This window comes from Ambystoma mexicanum, chromosome 8, assembly GCF_040938575.1.
Source record: "Ambystoma mexicanum isolate Mex_15411 chromosome 8, UKY_AmexF1_1, whole genome shotgun sequence".
Taxonomy (NCBI): domain Eukaryota; kingdom Metazoa; phylum Chordata; class Amphibia; order Caudata; family Ambystomatidae; genus Ambystoma; species Ambystoma mexicanum.
In genome coordinates, this window is record NC_090929.1 from 1,067,854,260 (window position 1) to 1,067,873,076 (window position 18,817).

General features: G+C 45.4%; 1 protein-coding gene across 1 annotated transcript in view; it reads left to right on the forward strand.

Moving 5' to 3' along the window:
• Nucleotides 1-18,817, forward strand: part of LOC138472729 (pulmonary surfactant-associated protein A1-like) — a 75,941-nt gene that overhangs the window by 33,703 nt on the left and 23,421 nt on the right. The window contains exon 3 of the mRNA XM_069611048.1: nt 6,478-6,579. Coding sequence (XP_069467149.1) covers nt 6,478-6,579 — 102 coding nt within the window. The remainder of the gene's footprint in view (nt 1-6,477; nt 6,580-18,817) is intronic.

Consider the following 18,817-nt stretch of genomic DNA (forward strand, 5'->3'; position numbering starts at 1 on the left):
TTTCTGGGTCTGTGCAATCAGGCCCCAGCTCACGAGCAGTTGTGCCTGTTGCTGGTTACTTGGCACTCGGCCTCTACACTCCCAAAAGGACTGCAGGGCAGAGAGGAGCAGAGGGAGGGTTACATTCTGGCCAAGTTCTTTTTTAAAAGGGTGCATATTTAAAAGCGATTCTTACGTATTCAAACAATCATGGGGTTAAAAATAAGGTCAAAACGTGCAAAAAAAAATAAAAACGCTAAATCATTGAGTCAGCATACTTTCTTACGCACGTCTGGCAAGTGCACCCAGTCAACCATCAAGTGGGCCTTCAGAAGCCGAACGGCTGATAAACAACCTCCTCTTGGTCTGCAGAAAACACTGTAAGATGGAGCTGAAAGTTCAAACACCTGACAAACTATTGGCGGAAGCTTTGGAAAGGATAGCGACATTGGAGTCTATCAGAGGAAGAAAGACCATCCATCAAAGTGAAGAACCTAGTATCAATCCAAGATGCATTGTAGGTGGGAATCTCTCCTTAGATTGGTTCCTTCCGATAGATCTTTTTATGAAGCTCTCAAGAGTACCGTAGACCACCTGTATGTGGAGGACTGCCTAGAACCTTCCACAGGTGACCCTTCAGAAGGAGCGGCAATGGACCCACTACATGGTATCCCTGTAGCTAGGGCGAGTGGCAGAATCACTGCAGAAAGGGTGTCAGAAAGGATAGCAGAGCAGAGTTACCCCTTGTACAGGCCATGGTAAGGCCTTCTATCATTGCAGAATGAGACCAGTAGGCTATTCCCCTGTAACAGCAAACATGTGCAGCAATATCTGCCAACCTTATATACTTTAATTATTTTATTTAGTGAACATTTGTGTGGAACCTATACAGTAGAAAGGGTTTCCAGGCACCACAAGACAAAAAGAGAAGGGTGGGGAGGGGGCAGAAAACAACAATTAAGGTCCTACTGGGCCTTGTGACATTCGGATCGTGCAAGTGAAGTATAAGAAGTGCAGGGAAAGGGGCAAGGGATGGGATAGTGGAAAGGTGAAGAGGGAGAAGTGTGGAGAGCGGGGTCCTAAGGGGCTGGGCAAGTGCTAAAAAGTGTCCAGGAGGGATAAATCACACAGTCCTAATTCTGGATTAGTTGAGGAGAGCAGAGATGAAAGAAGCAGATTAAGGAAGAGGCTGTTGCACTGATTAAGCCTTGAGAGAACCAGAGCTTTGGAGACACTGGGCCTCATTAGGACCCTGGCGGTAGCCGTGCCTTTATTAAGGGCACTGCTGCCGCCGGTAATGATTTCTTTCCGGGGCCCAGAAAAGGTCAATAACCGGATCATGCCGACCTTGGCGGACCCGGTTATTGCCCTTTTCTGGGCTCCAGAAAAAAACATTCCCCATTCCCATTGAGCCCCATAGGGCCCCATAGGGCTCAATGGGAATGGGGAGGATGCTAACAACGGGCCCGTTAATGACGGGCCCATTGTTAGCATCCTGGTCTGCTATCAGGTCCTGCTAAGGACACCTGGTTTTACCAGTCGTCCTCAGAGGGACCCGCTGCAGACCTCGGAATGTGAAAGCCCAGAATGTACGGTGCCAGTTCTTACCGGCACCGTACATTCGGCAGCTGCCACACTCCTAATGAGGCACTTTGAGTTTCTGGGGGAAGGTGAAGAAAGGGAGGATGCCTCTGAGGAGGTGAAGCTGATAATGGGCTTTCTCGGCAAGGTCAGCAATATGAGGACAGAAGGAGAGAGAGGAGTCAAAGATGACACCCAGGTTTTTTGCCTCAGATGAGGGTGAGGGGAAGGGGGCCCAAGGAGGGCAGCCACAGTGTAGGAAGGAAGGAGGGGGAGGAGTCCCATTGAGAATGATCCCAGTCTTAGTAGTGTTAAGGCAGAGATCATTAGCAGCACACCATGCCTGAATTGCGGTCAGAATGAGCGAGGAAGGAGAGGAAGAGGAGGGAAGCTTAACTAAGAGCTGTGTGTCATCAGCATAACACTGGAAATGAGAGAAGGTGGAGATCAAGTGGGCAAGAGGGGCAACGTAAATGTTGAAAAGCCACAGCGAGAGAATAGAGCCCTGAGGAGCACTGCAGGTCGAGAGTGAGGTAGAGGAGAGAAAATGTCCCAGTTGGACTTGGGAGGGACAATTAGAGAGGATAGAGGTCAACCAATCCAGTGACCATTCTGTGATGCCCAGGGTATCACAGAGCCGATTTATGAGGATGGAATGGTTGACCATTTCAAAGGCAGAGGACATATCAAGGAGGATAAGGGCAGAAAGAGAGTTGGAGTTGAGGTATGAGAGCAGATCATCACGGTTGTTCAGGAGAGCAGTTTCTGTGCCTCTGGCTGCTCTGAAGACAGACTGGCAGTCGTGGAGGCAGCCAACATATTCAGTGTGGTGGATTAGTTCCTCAGCCCAGGAAGGGGGTAGTGGAGATAGGGCAGTAGTAAGCTGGGCAGGAAGGATCAGCAGATGGCCTTTTTAGGAGGGGATGCACAAGGGAGTGCTTAAGGGGTAAAGGGAAGGAGCCAGTGGCAAAAAAGTGGTTACAGAACTCCGCCAAGGAGGGAGCGAGAGGCAATGTTGTCCTTGATAGTTCTAGAGGAGAAGTGAAGCACCTGTTTGGAGGAGACTTTCATAGAGCAGACTGTCTTGATAACCTCATCAAGTACTATGGGTGAGTAGAAGGAAAGTAGGGGGAGAGAGGAATCAGGGGGGCTGCATGCAGGCAGGGAAGGAGGGGCATAGAGGAGAGAGAGGACAGGATGTCCTGAGTTTTGGTTGTGAAATGAGAGGACAACGCCATGCAGAGGGCCTGAGAAGGAAGAGGAGACGTGGAGACTGCAGTAGGATTTGCAAGTGCCTTACAGATTTTGAAAGGTTCAGCCATGTTATTTGTGGCCCCAGAGATGGAGGACTGGATATGGGCCCATTTCTTGTAGCGGATGTAGAGACGGTATTGCCTTTGGAATAGGCAACAAGCCAGTTTGTCAGAGGATGCTGTAGAAGCCAGCAAATTCCGTTCTGCAGCTTTGCGCTTATGTTTCTGCGAGGCTAGGTCAGAGTCATACCAACTATTACACTTGGAAGCAGGCTTCATGCAGAATCCTCATGGCACGGGAAAGGATCTCATGGGTGTTGGAGATGGAGAGATGAAGGTTAGTAAGAGCTGAGTCAGTGTGATAGTAAATAGGAGTGGGGGGAGTGAAGGAGGCGGCAAAAGTAGCTACTGACACTCGCTTCATCGGTCGATTGATGGAGAAGGAGACTGGCAGTGTGGGCAGGGGCTTAGCCGGGGAGCCCAGGAACTCTGAATGGGAGTAGAGGAGAGCGTGGTTAGATAAGCAGAGAGGAGTAGTGAGGGGGGTTACAGAAGGAGATATCAGCTGAGATGAGTGCTTCCAGGGTGTGCCTGGCTGAGTGGGTTGGCCCAGAGGGAAGAATGGTGAGGGAGAGAGAGTCACAGAGGTTGCAGAAGAGTTGAGTAGTCACATCAGGAGAATCCAAGTGAATATTGAAGTCTCCAAGGAGAAGAAGCCTAGAGGTAGAAGTCAGAAGAGAGGAGGCAAGGTCGGACCATTCCAAAAGGAAGTAGGAGATTGGCCCATGAGTCCTGTAGATGGGAGTTAGCAAGAGGGTAGGACAGACACAAAGCTTACAGTGAAGACTTTCAAAGGAGGAGTAGGAGTGAGTGGGTATAATGGAAGCACGGACTCATTCAGGGAAGACAAGGCCCACTCCGCCTCCAGACTGGTTGGACCTGGGCTTGGGGAGGATCTTGTAGCCCTCAGCAAGGAGAGTGCAAAAAGCAGTGAGCGAGCTGGCATTAAGCCACATCTCAGTGAGAGCGAGGATGTTGAGGTCAAAGTCTTCAAGGAGGTGGCAGATTTCAGAGGAGTGTTTGACTGCAAAGCGAGAATTGAGGGTAGCTAAGTGAAGCTGGTTACCACCTTTAAAGGTGGTGGTGTACAAGGGCGAGATACATCCGTAAGTGGGGATGAAGAGGCGAGAGGGGTGGCAGGAGAAGGGAGGAATTTGATAAGAGATGGAAGGCACCTGGCAAGATGGAGGAGGTTGGGCTGAGAATCCTGGGCCATGATGGTGCCATTCTGGTAGGCATTTATGATCCACCTAGATGACAGGAAGTGTGCCAAGATAATTTCCCATCTGGTTCCACCATTAATGGACTAGGAAGAATAAGGAGGGAGGATAGAGACCACATGGGGAGTCCATAGGTCAGGAGAGGGAACAGTAAAGAGGAAGTCAGTAATAGTCTGCCTGGAGGAAGCCTTAATGTAAGTGACAGCAATGGACAATCCTGGGTTGAAGACCAGGAGTGCTTTCATAAATGTCTTCCTTCCAGACATTGAGAAAGGTAGGAAAGGTGATAGAAAAACAGTTAGAGTAGATAGGAGAGGTAAAGAGCACCATAGTTACACAGGGTTGGATAGCTGAAGGAGGAACTGCACAATGTACGAGGAACTCACTGGGTGGCCTAGCAGCGATTCAGTTGAAGAGTCACATGCTATTGCAGGGCCAAGCTGACTTCAGAAAGCTGACTTCAGAAAGGGATTTAGCATGATTGATCAGTGCTTTATGCTTAGTACAATCATTGAACAATATGTTAAGATCAGTAGAGGGCATTATTGGACATGGCTAGAACATTCAATTCACTTGATAAGGCTATCCTTTGGTGGAAACTGAAAATGCTTAGGGTCCCTGGTGTGCTTTTACAGCTAATCCCATTCTTGTATGTTGAAACATCGGCGTTGGTCCGTTGTTCAGGGGCCAATAGATATGCCAAGGTTTTTGCTTCTAATAAGGGAGTTAACCAGGGGAGCCTTCTTGCCCACTGTTTTTCATTCTTTTTCTCACCGATTAGTAAGAGCTTATTCACCAGTTCTAAAAGGGGCCACACAGAGAGAACTATAACAAAGCCTGCTGTATTCAGATAGGTTTTTTGAGGAACATGGTCTGGAACTGAATCTGACAAAGACTAAGATTGTGGTCAGTTAATCACATTGAAATGATTCTCCGAAATTCATATAATTATCATATAATTATCTACACATTTTGTTCTTCAGGAAAGGCCGCTGGTCTCAACATATTAGAATGGTGGCAAAGAGTATTCAATCAAGCTTTAGGGGTTTATTATGATTTTAGTACAGATTCGGCAGCAAACGATTGGACAATGCTTAGGGGTGATGGAGGCGAAAGTCCATTCCTCTGCACTATATGGAAGTGAAACATGGGGCTATGCCGACTGTTCGTGCCTAGATTACGCCCCAAAAAAGTTTTTAACGAGGGCAGCTGCCCTGTCTCCGTGCACGCCAGGAGACGTTCTAAGACTGGAATTCGTGGTGCAGAGCATTGTAGTCCTTGCTGAATGTAGGATTTTGGAGCTCTTTGTAAAAACCAATAAACTTAATTTCGAGAATCCAAGCACAATAAATGTAGTAGCTAAAATAGCTTTCTCATCCGCGCAAGACAAATATTGATTTAAATGTGATGCAGCGTTAGCAAGGAAATGGGGCATCGATTTTGGCCAAGCCTCTAACTAAGCATCATTCAAGCGAGCTCTCAAAAATAAGGTGATGCAGCTAGAACATGCTGCCATGTTGAAGCCAACCTGTATCTTACCCGCAATGACATTCTTTGTAGCATCACACAAGAGATTCATCAGCAATCATGCCATAAGCAACTTTAGAACCCGTGTGCACAGGAGGGTATTATTAATGATCCACCTGAATGTGTTGTCATTATTGGAAAGAATTAACTAGTTGAGGGGTAACAAGGAGTCCACGCGTGGGCTTGGTTGCGATGAAGATCTTCTACATTTCCTGCTGATTTGCCCATATTTGCGTGACATTACAATTCAATGGCTCAGGGACCATTTTATTAAAGTCAGGGTGACCAGGGAAGCAATGAATTTAGTTATAAATGTCAATGACATAGATTGTGCATCCTATGTTTGTAAGTTTGTAAAAACCACTTTTAAAAGATACGGAAGACTTTTTAGAATTGTCTCTGTGTCTTAAGCAGGCTATGGTTCTTAATTGTTGTTTTGCTTGTATGGTTTTATTTTGAAGTTTTAATTGTTAATGGCTAATGCCGAATACAAATTGATTACTACTACTCCACTCCCCGCTTTCCTTCTTCCCCGTCTCTACTCCTGCATCCTTCCCCCTCTTCAATCTTACCTTTTATCTTTTCAGTATTCCATTTATCTAACCCCATCCCTTTCTGTTGTCTTTGAAGACTATTTTCCGTTTGATCCCTCTATCTCTTCGTCTGCCTCATTCCTTCTCTCCACCTTTTTCCTATTCATAGCTCATCCCCTATCTGTTTTACCACAATTGCTCTCACCCTCCAACACTTCATATTCTGCCTCTTTGCATATCACACCTGCCCCAAGTGTACTCCTCTTTCTCTCTCTTCCCTTGACTTTGCCAAATATTTCTAACTCTGTCCCTTTTTTTATTCAGGTCCCCAAGGCCCCCCTGGCTTCGGCCAATGTAGCACAGGAAGAGATGGAATTCCAGGTGTCCCTGGTGAGAAGGGAGAGAAAGGCGAAGCTGGGACTCCAGGTGAGAGATTATATGAAGGCTGTATCTATATTTGTAGGTAGAAAATATGTGACATGTCAACAGCCTCAGGGTACTTTGAAACACTTCAAACTTGAATAATAGCAAAAAACAGATTATCATTCAGAAAGTCTGACAGTATTACTAAATATGAAATAGTACATTGCTATATATTCAGTCGCTTTTGCCTTTCTTCCAACCAATTATTCCTTAAACTTTGTTCAACCTTGTTGTAGGTTTGTACTTTTGGGATTCATAATAATACATTCAAGTAATTCATAGTAAACATGACTGTGAAGAATTCCACATTGCCTATTTAGGTGATGTTGTTGTCTTTAGCCACACCAGGGAAGACCACCTATCGCATTGCAGAAGGTGCTACGAGCCATGCAAAATGATAGTTTGACTATTAATACTTGAAAGTGCCAGATAGTGCAGCCCAGAACCTAAAATATGTTTTGCATAGGGCCCAAGTGCTAAAGATCCAAGATTATGGTTGCATGTTTATTATCCAAAATTTGGTAATGGAGCTGTTTTAGCACAGTTAAACTAAAAAGGGGTAGAACAGATGTTTGCCTAAATTAACAGATGACTAACCAACAGAGAGAGAGACATGGGGCGAAAATGAGAAAGACACAACTGTGATAATTTGGTCCATGCACAAGTTGAAACCCTAACTTTTTGGGTCTCACTATTCTGTCCAAACCAACCACCAGCCTCTCAGGTGGTTTATCACCATTCAGGCATAGAATCCAAAGTTGTTGTGTTGGGCCGTATCCTTACAAGGATTGAATAGGGACATCAAGCACAAAACTGGATCTCATTCAACTGCAGATGGTCTCAGTAGTTACTTCCACCTTGATGATGAGCCAGACTCTTAGAAGGTTGGTGCTCAATCGTTTTTGGCTGGAGCCATGTGACAGAAGGCCATCTGTGTGGGTGGGAAATTAAAAATATATGACTATGTCTGTCTCTGAAAGGGAGCTCTGCTAAGCATACCTTTTCTTAATGTTCATATTGCACCACTGCTGAGCTTGTCTACTGACACATATCAGCAGCTGCCTTGTAGTTTGTCAATATGGTAATTTCAAAGTGATATGTGTATTCCTGCCAACAGACTGATGCAGCCCAAAGCTCCAGGAGGCAGGGTCCACCTTTATTCATGGGCATCCCACATCCAAAATCATATAATGGGTGTGCTCCCAGTATCTGGTGGAAAATGGCACTCTTAATGTAAGCCATGTCTGTTTTTTGACATGGTCGTCTCTGGGAATATTATTGTTGGCTTGTTTGCTGGTGACTCACTGACACGGTCTTATGTGTATCAGTGTCTGAGAGTTTCGCCCAAAACAAGCCTATGCACCAGCTCAGGAAACCCCCTATTGATCTCTCTTGAAAGGACTGTCACCTCGCCCAGAAGATAGTAAATATCCTGCAGTGCTTAGCTGGGTGCCACAACTTCAAATGCAAGCCCTGTAAGGACAATGGAGACTTTGATTTAGGCATACCAGAGAGAGGGTGGAGTTGAGTGTCCCAGGAGAGGACTTTCCAACAAGAGAGGGGTTCCAACATCTTGGGATTACCTGGAGCTCCCAAATGTTCTATGCCCTCTCCTCACTTCCTGCAGAAAAGGTACTCTGGATATGTCATCACCAGGCAGAAGACTCTGCAATGGAAGCCAAGAATGGACACCTTACAGAAGTTTAGAAGGGAACTAATCTGCTGTAGAAGTTTTCCTATTCAAAAGGGTGAAAGCACCCCTCATGTGGAATCATGTTTGTACTACAGACGAAAGATTACACCAGGAGCTCGTTGGAGGTACAGTCTGCTCGAAAGTTCTCTACTTAGAGGTTAAGGGCATGCCTTGTCCCTCAACCATCTCAGAGGAAAGTTTTGATGATCTGCTGGCTGTAAAAGGCCTACTGTAAACTAAGACTACTGGTACCCAGGAACGTGCTAACTGGAGGTGACAGACCCGTAAAGTTCTCCCTAAACATGATCCTGGTTGGGAAGTGCACAGTAGCACTCATCCAGCCCCTAGTGACACTGGATGGTGTCTCCTAGCAACTAGAAGTCAAGGAACAGCTTTGGACCCTGTTTTACAGCTTTGATCCATTTGTAAGCCGTCTCAATCGTTTTGAGGTGCTTTTCAAGCCGCTGCTTGCACCCAGAGCTGCTTTTGGCACTTGCTGCTTTCAGCCCACTGTTGAGCTGTCAAGCACTAATGTGACCCATTGCCTGTCTCCGCTCCAGAGGTTTTAGAGATGATCACCACTGAGCAACAACATTGCATCATTGAACCTTTTTGAGGCTACTAAAACAATTTGAGACACTGACTCGACCCATCGCCTGCCTGTTCTTCAAACAATGTGTGCCGGTCACCGCTACAGGACTGCAGTACATTGCAGGACTATGGGGAGTGGCTAAGCCCAAAGAACACGCTTTTAAGGTATTTGAAGTAGTTCTGTTCACACTGACCTGCCTTAAATGGTCCTAGTGACTAGTATGAAGCTGTTTGTTATATTTTTAAAATACTTCTTCAATGAGCTTGACAATTCTGCTGAAATTATTGCCTTTGCATTCCCATCTCCAGACCCAGATTGCCCCCTTTCATTATAAGTCTGCACATTGTGTGTCTTTTCTTACCGGGGCTGGTTATATCATTTTTGATGGGTGTGTTTATATTTTTAGTTTAATTAAAGTGTCCTATTTCTATAGAACCTTGATTGGGCATACTTTTATTTTATACCAAAGTACTGCTGTTGTTTGGACTGCTTCTGTGCTAACCCACATACCTCCTGAAGAGTATAGCCTATCCTCGGCCCATGCTTCTTTAAAGAGACAATGGAGGTTTGCCTGTAGGGTTGTTGCAGTGTCACTTTCATGAATTAGATCATTGCTGCTCTAGTAATAGTTTGAGACTGAGTAAGAGTTTTAGCCATTACCCATCGCTGCACCCCTGCTGTGCAGTAGTCACTTTGTCGCATTTGAGTCATCTCATAGCTCTTAAATGCCCCGGCTTTGGTAAAGTTTAATGTACAGAGCACTCCCTTCCATTCGACAATTGTTGCCTATTTCTCAGAAATCACCTTACCACAGTTCACTATCTACTGTGCTGACTCATATTTATCTACTGCACTGACTAATATGTATCGACTGCACTGACTCATTTATACCTACTGTACTGACTCATATTTATCTACTTTGCTGACTCATATTTATCTTCTGTACTGACTCATATTTATCTACTTTGCTGACTCATATTTATCTTCTGTACTGACTCATATTTATCTACTTTGCTGACTCATATTTATCTTCTGTACTGACTCATATTTATCTACTTTGCTGACTCATATTTATCATCTGTGCTGACTTATATTTATTGACTTGTAAATAATCTCACGCATTTGAAAAGACACTTCTTTTGCCTGTGACATGCTTTATCTATTGTGGGTGTGTTTATATTTTAGTTTAACTTAAGCGTCCTGTTTATCTAAAGTGTTGCCGGCACACAGCGGGCCACACTTTGGATGTTGTCATCTCCACCGACATCCCTCTCTCTACCACTCTCACCAGCTCTCTCACCTGGACAGAACACTCTCTTCTCTCTTGACACTTGAAGCTCTCCTCTCTCCTTTCAACGCACACCCCTTGTGGCCACTCGGATTCAAAATCACCAGACCCATGAAAAGAGTGACATTGGCTGCATTTGCCTCCTCCTACTCTCCACCTCCTACTCCTGCGGCTAACTCCCACCCTGACACAGCCCTCGTCAATTTCAATCTCTCTATCTCCCACACCATTGACACTCTCGTCCCTGTCACGGGGGTCCGACTGAAGCCTTCCAAAAATTGCAACTCTTGGCACGGCTCTGATCTGCCGGTCCTCAAGCGCAAGTGTAGGGCTGCTGAGCAGAAATGGAGTACATCTGGCGGGCCCCCTGACAAACTGGCCTTCCGCCTCCTTCGAAGGCAATATCAACTCTGCATCCGCACCAAGAAAAGAGTTTTTATTCAAGCCCACATCTCCACGGCATCAAACAACACGGCCGAACTTTATAAAGTATGCAAGGAACTGGCCAATCCTGCAGCAGTCTCCTCTTCTGTCACACCCAACGAGGACCTCTGCTGAGCCATGGCCTCTCAATTCACAGCAAAAACCCACAACATCCTTTCCTCTCACACCACATCATATACCAACACCTCTGGAGCCTCCCTTGGCCCCTCCATCACTTCTCCTCTCTTCTCTCTCTCCCATCACACCTGATGAGGTAGCCAGATAAGTCCGGTCTATGAGGGCCTCATCCAAACAGGTGGACCCCTACCCCTCCAAAACCATTAAGCATAACATTGACTCTCCCGCCCCAGCATTGGCTGATCCCTGCAATTTCTCCTTTGCCACTGGAGTTTTCCCAACCTCTCTCAAGCACTACCTTGTGCACCCTCTCCTTAAGAAACCCTCAGCCGACCCCAGGCTCTGACATTAGAGGGTGTTTTCTGGAGCTAGTTACCACATTCCCCGTCAAGCCTGCATGCATACCAGTTAAGCTCGATAGAGTCCAAAGGGGGGCATTAGGAAAAGTCAAGAGGAGATTCCCAGTGACATCTTGACTAAACTTCATGATTTCTCAACGAAAGAAGCCCTCCTCACAGAAGCACAGTAGAGAGGGCCCATTGAGTTTAAAGGATCCAAGGTGCAAATCGTCCAAGATGTAACTCAGTTGACCCTGGCAAAGTGAAGTAGCATGAGGCCAATAACAGAGAGGCTAAGGGAGAAGGGTACCAGGCACCAGTCGACATACCCATTTGGCCTCCAGCTCAGATGGAAGGAGATTGCAATCTTCAGGATGGAAGAGGGTCCAGCACTATTTGGCCTAGAAGCAGGAGAGAATGCACTGGGAGAGAGACCTGGAGGGCAGAGTCAGGGTTGAGTGGATGGAGACTGGAGAAGGAAGCCTAAAGGGAGGGGAGATATGAGGATGGGATTAAGAGTCGCTTCTACCCTCTGGTGCCTTCAGGTCCACATCTGCGGCAGTATAAGTTGGTGCAGGGTCCTGGGCCTTGGGGTATGCTGAATACTAGCGGGGGAGACTTGCACCTAAGGGGGGTTGCCTGAGCAGGGGTTACCTCCCCATTTTAAGGGGGAGCTGGTTCGTTATTGTTCTTATACATGTCTTTGGAGTTGGCATGATGGGTGGGGGAGTAAGGGTGTGGGATGAGGGGGTGACAGTATTGCTGCCCCTGATGGGGAAAGGGGTTAGTGGATGTGTGAGGGAATGTCAAGTACACAATTGTTTTTCAGTTTAGGGCAGGGAGGAAGGAAAGGCAGGTCAAGTTGGGGAGGGAACACAGTTACTCCACACCAGCAGATGGGGGGGCTGCGTAAGGTGTGAGAATGTGACGATCAAACAAACACCCAGGTCTTGCCAAGATGATATAATTAAGATATGGCCTGGGAATGTGAAAGGGCTTAACACTCCCACCAAGAGGGTGCAACTGATGAGGGAGATGAATAGGGAAAGTATAGATATAGTCGCCCTGCAGGAGACCCACATAGTCTCTCAGGACCAAACTAGACTAAGTAATACGGCCTACCCTATACTAATTCATTCAAGCGCACCATCTAAATGGGCAGGAGTGGCACTACTAGTACATAAAAGACTCAACTTCACATTAATGAGCACCACTAGCGATAAAGAGGGTAGGTACGTGATAGTGAAGGGCACAATCGGAGAGCACATAATGACGATAGCTTCAATGTATGCACCTAACAGGGGACAAGAGCAATTCTACCTACACTTCCTGCAAACAATGGCTAGCGTGTGAGAAGGGGGGTGTCTCATAGCGGTTGACTGGAATTCAATATTGGACGTTGAATGGGATGGATCATCCATGACTAAGTTCCCACAAGTAGGGGAGATTGCCCATTGGACCAAGGAGGTCCTCATGGATTTGGGTGTAGTGGATGTGTAGAGCCAAATGCACCCACAGGAAAACGATTCACGCACTACTCTGCAGTTCACAAGTCATACATCTTCCTATTGGCGTCTTCGCTTAAGAAGGTGCAGGCCTAGATATCCGAATTAGTACGATGTCATATCACTCGGCCCTACTAATGGAAATGTACAACATGGGGCGGGAGTCAATCAGACCTAGGTGGAGGGTGAATGACACAATACTTCAGGACACATTGGTGATGGACAAGCTACAAGCGGATATACAGAAATCCCTAGATCGTAACAACCCAGCTGACACCTCCTTAGGGAGCTACTGGGATACCCTAAAGGCCATAGCAATAGGGAGCCTGGTAGCATCGACAGCGGCCCTTAACAAAATTAAGAAGGAACGGGAGGTTACCCTCTTAGCAGTGGTGGAGGTCATAGTACAACAGCATAAGGCCAAGCAAAACAGGATAATTTATAGGAGACTCATGGCAAAGGGGGAGGGGGGGACTCAACACACTTTGAACAGATGTGGCGGGGAAGATCCTATTGAGAGCTAAGCAGAGATTCTATTAGAAAGGGGGGTAGGCAGACAAGATTTTAGCTAACATACTTAGTGCTAGAATGGATCAGGCCTATATCCAACGGATAGTGGATGAAATCAGGAAAGAGGTAGGAGGGGAAGAGCATAAAAAGAGGACTTTTCAGAGTTTATATCAAGGTGAGGTGGTCACGAGCCCGGATCAGACAGGGTACCTGGCTTCCGTGCACCTACCCACTATCCGAGAGGCAAATAGGGAGTGGTTAGATAGACCAATTGAACATCAGGAAATACTAGAGACAATTAGGGGAATACCCTCAGGAAGAAGCACAGGTTCACAATAGCCTTTTACAAATCAATGGCCCATATTCTTGCTGACTGATTGATGGTTCTCTTTAACTCTTTTCGGGAGGAAGGATTTGTCTTGTCCACCTTAATGACAGCAGCACAGATAGCATTGCTACCAACGTCAGGTAAGGATGATGTGAGATGTGCTTCATACAGAACTATTGCACTGCTAAATAAGGAGGCAAAATATACACCAAAATCCTCATTAATAGGCTGGCCCACTTTATGCAAACATTGATTGACCCTGATCAGACAGGGTTTGTGCCCAATAGATTAACAACAGACAATATCAGCAAAATAGAGCTGCTAGTCAAGAGGGCCAACAAGGAATCGGAACAGTATTAATCTCCCTCGATGCCAAGAAGGCTTTTGACAGGGTGGACTGGGTCTTCTTGAAGTTGGTCTTAGAGAAAGTGGATCTGGGCCCTAAAATGGTTTTTATGGCAAACTACGTGTCACCTAAAGCTAGGGTCGGTGTAAATGGGGACCTTACCAACATGATACATTTAGCAAGGGGTACGCTGCAGGGGTGCCCGTTGTACCCTATTTGGTTTGCCCTTGTGATGGAGCCTATGGCAGAGAAAATATGGCAATCTGACCGAATCACAGGGATCAGGGAAGGCAGGCCAATATAAAATAAGTCTGTTTGCCGACGATATTATACTCTTGCTCTTGAACCCGGCAGGTTTGGTGGCATTTAAAATGGATGAGATAAGAAGCTTTGGGGCAGTGTCAGGTTTCAAAGTTAATGTGCATAAGTCGGAAATCCTGTATATTACTAACACAGATGAAACGCTAAAAGGGGTGGTACAGCTGGTACAATTTAAACAGGTGATGGGATCATTGAGGCACCTATGAGTTAACATAATGAGGAAGAGGGAGCCAACTATTCCACACTCTTTAGGGAAATTAGCAGGGACCTACGGAAATGGAGGGTATCATACATTACGTGGCTGGGTTGACAGTCGGCCCTCAAGATGAATAAACTTCCTAGTTAGCTTTATATATTCCAAAACATCCCCATTTTTAAACCGAGGGTTATACTTAAGAGCTTACAACAAGACATCCAGGAGTTCATATGGGAGGATCAAAAGCTCTGATAAGTAAGAGAAGGATGGTGGCATCTAAGGCTAAAGGGGGTAGCGCTCCCTGCCATACTGGATTACTACCTTGCTGCTCAGATAAGGACGATAGCTGAGTGGCAGCAGCCGGAAACAGAAAAGCACTAGTTCGTCATAGGGATGTATGTGATTATTTCGAATACGAACATTTCAAAGACGAAAAGGTTGTATTCTTAATGTTCGTATTCGAAAAAAGCACCGCACAGCTAAATCCCCTTTGTAGACTCCACTCCCTCCAGCCCCCTACTTACCTTTTGGTGGCACACTGAGATGTGTGCCGCAGAGTCCCTACAGCACCAGTTCCCTTCATTTCCGTGGATGGAAACCGACGCTGCAGGGTCCTTTTCATTTTTTTTCTCTCCAAAAATTTGCTTTGGATGTGGGCAACACCCCCTCGACCCCTGATTCCATAATAGCAAATAAGGGTGCGGGGGACACCCCCGCAACCCACTCTTTCCTTGTTCCCTATAATAAAAACCGAATGGTTAAACTATTTGGCATTTTCAGCTGTATGGAATTTTGGTGTGTGATACCGTTCATAGAGCAGGCTATTGCGCGGCAACTTCTCTGGAAGCAGCTGTGGCTTCCTAGGCAATACAGGTTCAAGGGATTCGTCATTTCCAGGGGAACCATGCAAGCATGGGACAGGACGCACAGCAAGAGTAAGTTAATAACATTTCCATCACTCTTCACATCGATCCATGGGAATATGGAATTCATGCCGGCCCTCAGTGATAGGGGCTTTGAGACTTTATATGGGAAGGGCTGTAGGAAAATAGGTGGATATGATGCAGGGGATGGACATAATTCCGTTTGAGGACTTCAAGGGGCGATTTGGGTTGCAGGAAAGTTATAGGTTTAGATACCAACAGTTAAGACGCTTTGTCCACGACCTGTCGATAAAAGGTGGGGCAACGAGGCCGCTCACCACCTCGGAGAAAACCCTTCAAGCGGAAGAAATGTGATGAGAGGGATTAGAGGTGAATCTATAAATATATCTCCGACTTACAAGGTGAGGAGGAATGGCCATTTAAATGCAAGCGGGAGGAAGAGCTAGGTAAGAGGTTTGCTCCAGAGGAATTTGGGATATATATCGAAAGGCATGGCAGGGATCTATCTGCACGCACCATAGGGAACATCAGATCAAACTATTGCATATGTGGTATTACACTCCTGACAAACTACACAGACAAGAATTGTTGGCGGGGTTGTTGTATGGAAGGCGCTTTGACGCACATCATGGAAACAATTGGCTTTGTGGTTGCTCTGGGGAGAGGAAGGGGGAACATTCTGATGCAACTATGTTTGATCAAAGCTATGGTGCTGGAGATCATGGTAATGGAAACATTAACAGCCCTGAGCAAAGCAACAGTAGCAAAATACAAACTGACCTGGGGGACTTTGCTTAGTCACCTCTCCTCAGCAAGCTTGAGCTGTTTTAAGCCCAGAACTATGAGGGCAATTTTCCAGAACTCGATCTACGGGGGTGTGTCTGATTGTTGGACTTTGATAATTTGCAGGTGATATGGACCCCCAGAAAATTCTGATGCTGGTGTGGGAAGAGGGATAAGGTGGGGGTGAGTAGGGGGATTGTTGTTGCTCGATGGATACTATGAAAATACTAACAAAAATATATTTATTTTTAACAGTTTTTTGAGATTACAAAGTGGCAAGCATAATATAAGGGTCCTCCCGTGCCTACACAGACACCTTAAGCCCCACCAGACCCACGCTTTAATCCCTTCTTAATTATATAGATACTAGCAGAAGTACCCATTCTCTGAACGAGTTCTGTAGACAGAAATGATAACACTCTCATCAATTGTTGAAAATGAATGATACTGTAGGTCACTGTTACGCCTCACCCTGACATGGTGCAGTTTGTTGCAGTGCATTGCGGTGCAAATATCTCAGAAACCGTGCATCCTTTGGCCTTGAAACTTGGTTTTCGAAGACCTTGAGTTTTGTTCCTCATGTCGGGACCGGCTGAGAAACAACATTTTTTGTTTACTTTCCCGGTGAACATGGTTTATGGTTTCATCAGCAGGCACTATCTAACAAAAATCCTGACCGGTAGGTATGCACAATTTGGTACATATTGGTGAAACGGTGTGGAATTGTTTAAGGAACAATGCTTCACCAAGTCACAAACCCAGCAACACATTTTGACTTGTGCTGAATTCTGGGGAATGGGGTGGTGTGTCCAAATATCATGTAGCCACTATTGTCCCGAGGTTCCCAACAGGGAAGTATGCAAAATGTGGTGCATATTCGGGGTGGAATTGTATAAGGAACAACGCTTCACAAAGCCACAAACCTGCAAACTCACAAATCCTGCTAAAAACCCACAGAAACTTTTTGACTTTTATATATATATATATATATATATATAGATATAATAACACCACAGAGGGTTACTAGCTACTTTTACCCAACACATACTCATGCATTATGTCAGTAAGAGCTTTCACTCGACAATCAAGAATCAAGATTCAAATAGAAGGGAAAAAAATATGCCATATTTCACTGGACAATGATGAATTGTATGCTCCAATAGTTGAAATGAAAAAAACAATTATTGGGCAGGACCACTTGAAAGATACAAGAGCTTTTTCAATAAAGGCAAATTGCTCATCATTTTTCAATGAAGGACATCTTTGGCCCTGTTTTTTTACTTTTCGGTGTGATACAACCACCTGGTTTGACAGTATAGCAATTTCATCACACTGGAGAGTGTGAAAAGGGAAAAAAGCACTGAAGAATGCAGCCAAACAAAAACACCTCCCATGATAATCTATGCATCTAACAAACCATCAAAAGTCTTCCTACCTATAACTAAAGCAATGAGACCTGCCTGTAAGAGAGGCTCGCACTTCAGTTTAGGGTGCTAACAGGGACAGCAACGGATAATTTGTCTTGCAAGACGAAGAGCAGACAACACATCTTCACTGTACCGGAACATACCACAACAACCTCATCTGCCTTCCAGACATGCACAAGGTCAGGCCTACATGGTGAGTGGAGAGCCTTCCACCCCATCAAGTTGGTTCAAACCTCTGCATAACAGCCCCTCGCCCAAGCTTATGACCACTGCACAGATCACATTATGCTCCCTCTGTATGCACCCGCTGAATGGCTTAGCAACCCCTCCTCTCACAACAGCTAATTGCATCCTTTCACAGCATCCATTTTAAACATTCTGGTTTATGTCAGTTTACATCACATGGCTACAAATGTCCTTGGCAAAGAAAAGTGAACGGGTTAGGGAGGTTTTGCAGCAGCAGAATTGGTCGACTGGGAATTCATTGAATATTTTTGGATGAATTTCAATGCAAATGTATGTGGAGGTGTCTTTGGGATAATATGGGGTTGGGGATAGAGGAATGCAGGTGGGTCTCCCTGCTTACATTTGCTTTGAAATGTTCCAAACAAAAACACAACATTTGACAGAATCTCCCTCAACCAATTGTTTTCGGGGAAATCACATAGAACCAAGTGAACTACAGCAGTTTTTGAGCTCCAGTCTGCACATGACAAACAGAAACAACATGAACACAAACCAGGCATGTGCGGATTCGATCTCAAAAACTGCTGTGGTGCACTTTTTTGTGCCAAGGACATTTGTAGACATGTGATGTCACTGATGTAAACTGGCACAAACCAGAATGGACCATGGGAAAGGATGTGAGGACGTGTTATGAGAGACGGGGTTGGTAAATTATCCAGTGGGAGCATACAGAGTGTCATGTGATCTGTCATGTGTCTGTGCGGGAACAGAAACCTAGTCCATGTAGAATAACATTTCAATGGCAACTGATTAATTGAGCTTTAGCTTAAACCATTGATTGAAGAAATAAGCAAATCATTTTCAGCTACAAACTGTTTCAACATAGAATATTAATGAAGTGGCAAAACCCTTGAGAGGTAAACTAGCGCTTGGAGACTTTAGGTTAGACATAGCATGTGACATGTTCTGTGCTTTGGTATTTAGGTCAGGTATTGTTCATAATTTGTCGCCATCAACATTTACAGTCTTGGAGCACATCAGCTGCATTACACTGAGCACCAAATAGGGTATTGGGCCTCCTGAGGGGTGTCTTTCTCCTAAAGGGTGTCTTTCTATGGCAGGCTACATTTCCTTTGCCTTTGCTTCTGTTGTTTTGAGCTTTTGCTCACACATTTGGTGGAAAATATGTGGGTATTCATCAGTGAAATGGTGCATACCAATATGGAAATATGGGCAGAAAAGGGTTATGCTTAATAATATGATTTACATAACAAACAAAATAT